The sequence below is a fragment of the Microtus pennsylvanicus genome, chromosome 12, assembly GCF_037038515.1.
Source record: "Microtus pennsylvanicus isolate mMicPen1 chromosome 12, mMicPen1.hap1, whole genome shotgun sequence".
In the NCBI taxonomy this organism is placed as follows: domain Eukaryota; kingdom Metazoa; phylum Chordata; class Mammalia; order Rodentia; family Cricetidae; genus Microtus; species Microtus pennsylvanicus.
This window is the reverse complement of record NC_134590.1, coordinates 12,847,197-12,854,898: the sequence shown is the minus strand read 5'-3', so window position 1 is coordinate 12,854,898 and position 7,702 is coordinate 12,847,197. Positions and strand designations below refer to the sequence as shown.

Sequence of the window (7,702 nt, the reverse complement as noted above, 5' to 3'; positions counted from 1 at the left end):
GCTTTAATTAGTAAGGGGCGGGGCTCTTCTGGTAACTATTTATAGCCATCTGTACTGTATTTTTCAGCATCCTCGGTGTTATCGACTGTGGGCCAACTCTCATTGTCAGGTTTTTGTGGCTGAATTCTGCTGAGCGCGCTCGAGCCCCAAGGTCGCGACGCTGCTGCTGTCCTCTGCCAACCGCACTCTTAACTCCGGGCGGCTGGAGAGGGAACCACGTTCGCTAAAAAATGCCAAAGAAAAAAAGCGCGTTGCCTTGCTGAGATTTGGGGATGGCTTCCCCCGCCCTCCACTAAGAATTTACGCGCCCCAACCCCCTACTTCCCTTTTGCAAACCTCCCCCAACACGAGAAACAAATGATGAACTAACTAACTAATGCTTGACAAAAATGGGTACAAAGTTTTCCGACAGCCTCTCCGCCCCTGGGGACACGATCGAAAATTCCGAAGGCAACAGGAGCACTACTAGCGCCCGCTTTCTTTAAACGCGGTTTCAGCGGAGGGCGGGGGCTATTGTCATGGTAAATTTCACTCGCGGAGGAAGAAAGGGTAGATGATCAATCAAAAAGGAGGTACTCTTTGCGGTTCTGCCGCTTTCTTCCTACACCGCTGCGTGAAAGACTTTTTTTTAAAATCACTTTTCTTGGTGGAAACACACACACACACACACACACACACACACACACACACACACACACACACACACACACACACACAGAAAAGGCTCTGGCGCGTGTGCGAACTAAAGCAGTCTGCGGTGACCCTGGAGGACGTCGGTGCGAACGCAGTGGGCAGACCCCACTTGGGGACTTCCGCGAGAGCCTTGCATTCCAGCAGGTCTACCCGGAGAAGCACGGACCGCTGGGCCTCTGGTCCGCATCCGCGGGGGGCCCCGAGCCACGCCACCCCGGCTGCCTGCGTTTCTCCCCGCCCGCGGGTTCCGCGCTAGGCTCCGCTCGCCTCCATCTGGGTCAGGCACTTTAAACAGAAGCCAACTTGACCATGTGTCGGGCGTGATGAGGACCCCTGAGAACTTGGAGGAGCCTAGCTCCACATCAAACCCCGGCAGGACCCCCAAGGAGAGGTTCGTTTATCTGGAAGCGCTCCTAGAGGGAGGGGCTCCCTGGGGCTTCACCCTGAAAGGTGGCCTGGAGCATGGAGAACCGTTAATCATTTCCAAGGTAAGTTTTCTGCTCAGTGTTGTCGTCATCGAACTTATGTTTTGTTTTGTTTGCAACTTTTTAAGTCGTCGGAAACTAGGGGAAAAAACCAAACAAACCAAAAACCCTCCTGGGCATTGCCTGAATACCACTTAATTTGTTGTTTCATGCATTTCTGAGTATGTGGAAATGTTTTTGGATAGCTTGGTGTTTGGAATAAAAGTGTGTCATTTATCCAGTGAAATCCCCAGGAAAATGTGTTCATTTGCTGGCTAATCTCCTTTTGTGTATGAAATGTTAGATCAGTTCCCCAAATGAACCTTCTGTTGTAAACCTGATTAAAGATCAGCAACATTGGAAGGCCATGGCATAGTTCACGGTCAGGGAAAACCTCTCCCTTCAACCAAAAATATCCAGCTTTAAAATATTTTAAATATTCTTATAATTTTAGATCATTAGCCCAAGTGTGGTGGTGCATCCCACCAAAACCAGCAGGGGACACAGAGGCAAGATTTTCAGCACAGAGCAAGTTAGCCAGACTGTCTCAAAAACCAACCAAACAAACATATTTGGAGGATTGATCGCTTTATACACAGAAGGAAGTGAATCGACTTTTAGTATGGATAAAACCCTTCTTCTGTCTGTGTATTGTAGGTCTAATTTCGGAACCAAGTGATCCCGTGATTGATCTTTTGGATTTTTTACACTTTAGAGTTTCCTTTGTTTCTCTGAAACAGCAGACATTCATACACTTCTTATAGTATTTATTTTCAAATTACAGATTAGTAACAGTCGACAGCAATGGGATATTTAAGGGCGTTCAGGAAATTCCCCCACCCCCAAGGAGACATTTGTAATTGAGGGAGAAATTCTTTTGAGTTTGAAGGTGGAGGAAGAAACACTGTGTTGAATTTGAACTCTGTCATCTGGTAAGGTTACCACCCTACCCCCACCCCCAACCCAGGTGTGTGTTTTGAGGAAGTCCAGAGTAATCTTAGTGTGGATGAGCCAGGAGAACTGGGAAAGACAGCAGCTGGCCCCAGGTGTGCAGGGCATCATGCAGGCTGTGTGACTTTCTCAAGGAAAACCGAGGATACGTGTATGCATCCATGAGGAAGGATCTCAGGTGTTGAAAAATCAAAGCCCTGTTTTCACGGCCCATGTAAATCGGAGCTTGTTTTTTCTCCAACTACAGAAGTCTAGGCAGAGGTCAGCTGTTAGGCATGGAGACAGCTTAATCAAATCAAGAATTCCGCTTAGACCTTCCATTTGCCATTCTTACTTGCACAGTGACTGCTGCACCTTCAGTATTGCATCTTCATTCCAGGCAGGTTTGGAGCTTTTTGCTTTCTCCTTAGACTTTCTCTTGTTTCTCATTGACCAGAACTGCACTGCACAGCTATCCTGTAGATAGCAAAAGGAAATTAATGACCATGACTAGTTTAGACTGGCAAGGGTTTCGCTCATGAATTCTGAATAGGGTCCTACTCTTTGAAAAGTTTAAGGATTCTTTGCTTCTGTTTGAAAAAAAAAAGTGTTTCTTTTTATAAATGAGGCAGAGTTAACTGTTGGATAAAACAACTGAGAATTCCTATAGCAGATGTATTTTAAAATATCTGCATCTTAGTCGGGTGGTGGCGGTGCACGACTTTAATCCCAGCACTCAGGAGGCAGAGGCAGGTGGATCTCTGTGAGTTCCAGGCCAGCCTGGTATACAGAGTGAGCTCCAGGACAGCCAGGGCTACATAGAGCAACCCTGTCTCGAAAAATGGCCGTTGGGGAGGGGTTTACATCTTAAACCTGATTGCACAACCTTGCAGACTTTCAATGATAAAAATCCATGCATGTGTTCATGAGAATGCTGGTGTCTCTTGGAGAGGTCTGATCCCACCTCTACTGGGTGGATACAACCTGCTGGTATCTGCAGGATGTGGGCATAACACTCTTTACTCAGTGGACTGCACAGAGATTAAATGCGACTATGAGGGTAGTATAATATCTGCTACAGAGAACGTTTTTAAAAATCTGATAAATATTATGGTTATTGCTCTTCCTTATCCTAGGAGACTTTTGTGTTCAATATGCTAATTAGTTTCCTTACTTCAATGACAAAGTATCTGAGAGAGCAGCTTAAGCAAGGAAGGGCTTTTTTGGTGCACAGTTTTGGGAATACAATCTATCCATGGTTTGGAAGAAAATGGTTCCCAAAGGCAGTGGTAGTACTATTACTAAGTGTGGCCTTGTTGGAGTGGGTGTGGTCTTATTGGAGAAAGTGCATCACTAGGGGGCAGGCTTTGAGATCTTATATGTGCGCAAGGTACTACCCAAAGTCTCAGTTCACTTCCTGTTGCCTTTGAATCAAGATGTAGAATTCTCCAGCACCGTGTCTGCCTGCAGGCCATCATATTCTGATCACCATACCCCGCTCCACCATAATGACAGTAATGAACTACACTCTGAAAATGTAAGCGCCCACCTCAATTAAATTTTTTCCTTTGTAAGAGTTGCCTTGATCATGGTGTCTCTTCACAGCAACAGAAACCCTAACGAGGCAGAAGTTGGTACCAGGGATGGGAGTATTGCTGTGATGGCCTGAACCATGCTTTTGTTTGGGCAAATTTAGACCTTGGGAGTTTGGGTTAGGGAAAGCTTAATGGGACATACCAGTAGGAGCATGGAAGACATGCTAAGAGTGATTTGAAATTTGAGGGGCTGGCTTAAGAGGTTTCAGAGGAGAAGAGTTACAGTATGTTGCCTAGAGATCATCTTTGTGATATTTTGGCTTCTTCTTGCTCTTGTCCAGAGTCTGCCCAAGGTGAAAGTGAAGAGATTTGGATTAATTCTCTTGGCATAGGAAATCTCAAAACAGCCTGGTATTGACTATGTTGTGAGGTTATTACTGATTACTCTTACACAGGTTTATAATTAAAAAGAGGCAAAATAATTTGAAAATAATTTAAGGAGAAAAGGAGCACCAGGGAGTGGAATGGAGCTAAACCCTGTGTTCAAGGAGATAAACAGATTAAGAAATGAGATAGAGTGGTGATCTTGGGGCAAGATCCCACCCAGCTAAATTTCCAACTTTTGAAAAGGAATTAAAGAAAAACTTAGCTGGGTGTGGTGGTGCATGCCTTTAATCTCAGCACTTGGAAGGCAGGGGCAGAAGGATCTCTGAGTTTGAGGCCAACTTGGTCTACAGAGCAAGTCTCAAATCAGCCAAACTTAGTCATTGAAGGAAACCATGGAAAACAGAAAGCTGGTGAAGATGTAACTGAACAAGGGGGCCATGTTCCAGCCCCAGAAAGCAGCAGAGCTTGGCAGCTTCAGCTATGTGGTTCTGGAGTTAAGGATAGAAGAAAGGGGCTATGAAATTTGCCTGCATGAATAAGGAAAGTTCCTAAGGCCAGGCATGTGTCAGGGGTGTCCCTGAATGGAGGCCTAGAGAGGTCATTGTGTGAAGCTGTGAAGGTAAATTCTGGATTGCCTTGGAGACCCCAAGATATTGGAGACACCAGAGATATACCTGCTGAAAAGAGCTAACAGATAGTAGAATAAGCCCAAGAGAAAGAAGTGTGTTGAAAGAAAATAGCCCCCCAAAAGAGTGGTACTATTAGGAATTATGGCTTTGTTGGAGTAAGTGTGGTCTTGTTGGAGGAATTACATCACTAGAGGGTGGGCTTTGAGGTCTCCTATGCTCAAGGTACTGCCCAGTGCCTCACTTCACTTTCTGTCGCCTTCGGATAAAGATGCAGAATTCTCCAATACCCCAACTAAGACAGGTTGCAGAGTGGCTAGGAAGACAGTGACTTGCAGCTGGCATGCTTACATCTCATAGTGGCTGGGGAGACCACTCTGTGGTGGCATCAGCTTGCAGTATGGTTTGCTCACATCTCAACGGGCCAGGAGGCAGGGAACCAGAAGGTGATATCAACGTCAAGGCCCATCCTCTTCTACCTAGGCCACAGTCCTAACAGTTCCATAATATCTCAAAACAGCTGAGGACCACGTATTCCAACACAGGAGCCTGTGGGGCAGATCACATTCCAGCCGGAATAGGAGGAGGTTTGTCTGCATCTATTTAAACAATCACAGCGTTTATATTTCTCCCACACCACAGTCTGAGCATATGCTGAACTGGACAGTGGCTCTTTATATTGCTAGATACAAGTTTCTTCCATTTTCCTACCTCCATCCCAGAGTGATGTCCTATTGGCATGATCAAGGCGACTTGTTACTATGTCTAATTCCCAGCCATTAAGAAGCAACCAGGAGGGTTGGAGAGATGGCTCAGTGGTTAAGAGCACTAGCTGCTCTTTCAGAGGTCCTGAGTTCAATTCCCAACAACCACATGGTGAGTTATAACCATTTATAATGGAATTTGATGCCCTTTTCTGGCATACAGACATACGTGCAGACAGTACTCATAAAAAAAGCAGTCAGAAGGGAAAGGGAAGGCAGTATCCACACAAGAGTATAATCTGCTTTTTCTAATACGGCCAACAGTCATTTCCCTTTCAATGGAAGGCAACAGAACACGCAATTAGATTTAAAACTCTGACCCTCACTTGCACTAAAGACATTTGAAGCTTGCCTCGCACCAAAGCCTTTGAACATCTTTCCCCACCTTGTGCGACAAGCAAAGCCCTTCGTCCCCCCCCCCCGCCTCCCCTCCTCCCCCCCCCCCCCCCCCCCCCCCCCCCCGCGCCTCAGATTTCTCATATCCCAGCTCAGTGGCCTGGTCTCTCTTCTATACTCCCATGTCATGTAGTCATCACAGGGAAACAAGAATTCCCATGAGATGGAGAAAGCTAGACACATACCCAGAGGTTAGGTGTGTATCTGTTTCCTATTGCTGCTATAACAATTACTCCAACTTAACACAATGCAAGCTTACCGATCTATAGCCCTGAAGGACAGAAGTGAAACACAAGTTTCACTAGGCTAAAACAGAAGCATCTTTGGGCCAGACTCCCCTCTGGAGGCTCCAGGAGAGACTGTTTCCTCTCCCATTCAGTTCTAGAGGCCCACATTCCCTGGTGCCTGGTCCCCTTTTTCCTTCAAAGAAACCACAACAACTTGAGTCTCATTTATTACTCCACCCTCCAACTCTGCCTCACTTCTACTTTGTTATTTAGTTTATTTATAGTTCTAGGGGTCAAATGCAGCATCATGCATGCCACGCAAGTGCCTCAAGCCCTTTGTCAACTTACAGGAAACCCTTGTGATTTTATTGGGCCTACTAAGAATGTTCCTATTTGAAAACTGCCTGACCTGGGTGGTGGTGGTGCACGCCTTTAATCTTAACACTCAGGAGGCAGAGGTAGGTGGATCTCTGTGAGTTCGAGGCCAGTCTGGTCTATAGAGTGAGTTCCAGGACAGCCAGGGCTGTTACAGAGAAACCCTGTCTTGAGAAACCAAAAAGAGGGGAGAGGGGGAAAACCACATAACCACCTGATTAATAGCTTTAATTCCATTTGATTCTCCCTCGGCTATATAGTGTAACATGATCGCAAGGTCCAGGGATTACAATGGATGCCTTTGGGAAGAAAGGGTGTCATTTTCCCTAGCTCAGCATATTTAAGTATTAGTGAAAGTTCATAGACTGAAGGTAGAACCAGGGAAGAGTCTAGAGCAGTGGTTCACAACCTTCCTAACACTGCGACCCTTTAATACGGTCTCACGTATCGTGGTGACCCCCAGTCATCAAATTAATTCATCACTACTTCATAACTGTAATTTTGCTACTGCTATGAATTGTAATATAAATATCTCATTTTCAGGCTGATATGCAACCCTTGTGAAGGGACCAGTCCATACTCACAGGGGTCGTGACCCTCGGGTTGAGAACCTCTGGTCTATCATGACACTTAGAAACTGAGATTGATTTCAGATCTTCTGTCTGAGCCAGTGAATACAAGTACCTAATGGACTTGCACACTGCTGAGCATGCCCAGTGTTCTCTAAGGTAGGGTGGTTCCTTGCTGTGGGGGAAGGGAAGAGAGAGGACGCTCTGAGTCTTAGGAAAGGCACGTACACGTTACGCGCACAGTTGTAGGCAGCCAGGGTATAGACGACAGTATAAAAGAAACATATCACTTTTCTTTGGGTACACAACAAAGCAGGAAAATGAATGGGGGGGGGACAGAAACTACAAAGGGGATGTAATAAAAGATTATTTTCTGGTTGCTTTCTTTGGGATTTAATGTCCTTGAAAAGGAAAGGTGGGGCAGAGAGGCGAACCTCTGTAATCTGTGAGCTTCAAATAGAAAGGGTTCCTTTAAAAAAGGATGGTTGTAAGTGGACGCTCAGACAATTCAATGGTTCAGGAAGTTGGCAGCCTGATTTGGTTATGAGTCATTTGCTCAGTGCAGGAGCTGGGAAAAGCGGTTGCACCTGATGCCAGGGTGCACCTGCTCCCGGGGCTCATCGCTCAATAGTAACAGCAGTAACAGCAAGCCGCTGCCAGCACTGCCGGGAGCCTACTGCGCTCCAGGCTCTATCCCTAGACACCACCATGTGTCAATCATTCGAGTTCTGTAACT

The 7,702-nt window shown here is 46.1% G+C and overlaps 1 protein-coding gene across 2 annotated transcripts in view; it reads left to right on the top strand.

Annotated features, from left to right (window-relative positions):
- Positions 1 to 277: 277 nt before the first annotated feature.
- Positions 278 to 7,702, top strand: part of Shroom3 (shroom family member 3) — a 280,782-nt gene continuing 273,357 nt past the window's right edge. Inside the window, exon 1 of one of the 2 annotated variants that reach the window (XM_075944415.1) lies at positions 278 to 1,181. In XM_075944415.1, the coding sequence (XP_075800530.1) occupies positions 1,017 to 1,181 (165 nt within the window). In that variant the 5' untranslated portion in view covers positions 278 to 1,016. The remainder of the gene's footprint in view (positions 1,182 to 7,702) is intronic. The other variant, XM_075944414.1, reaches the window with a different exon arrangement.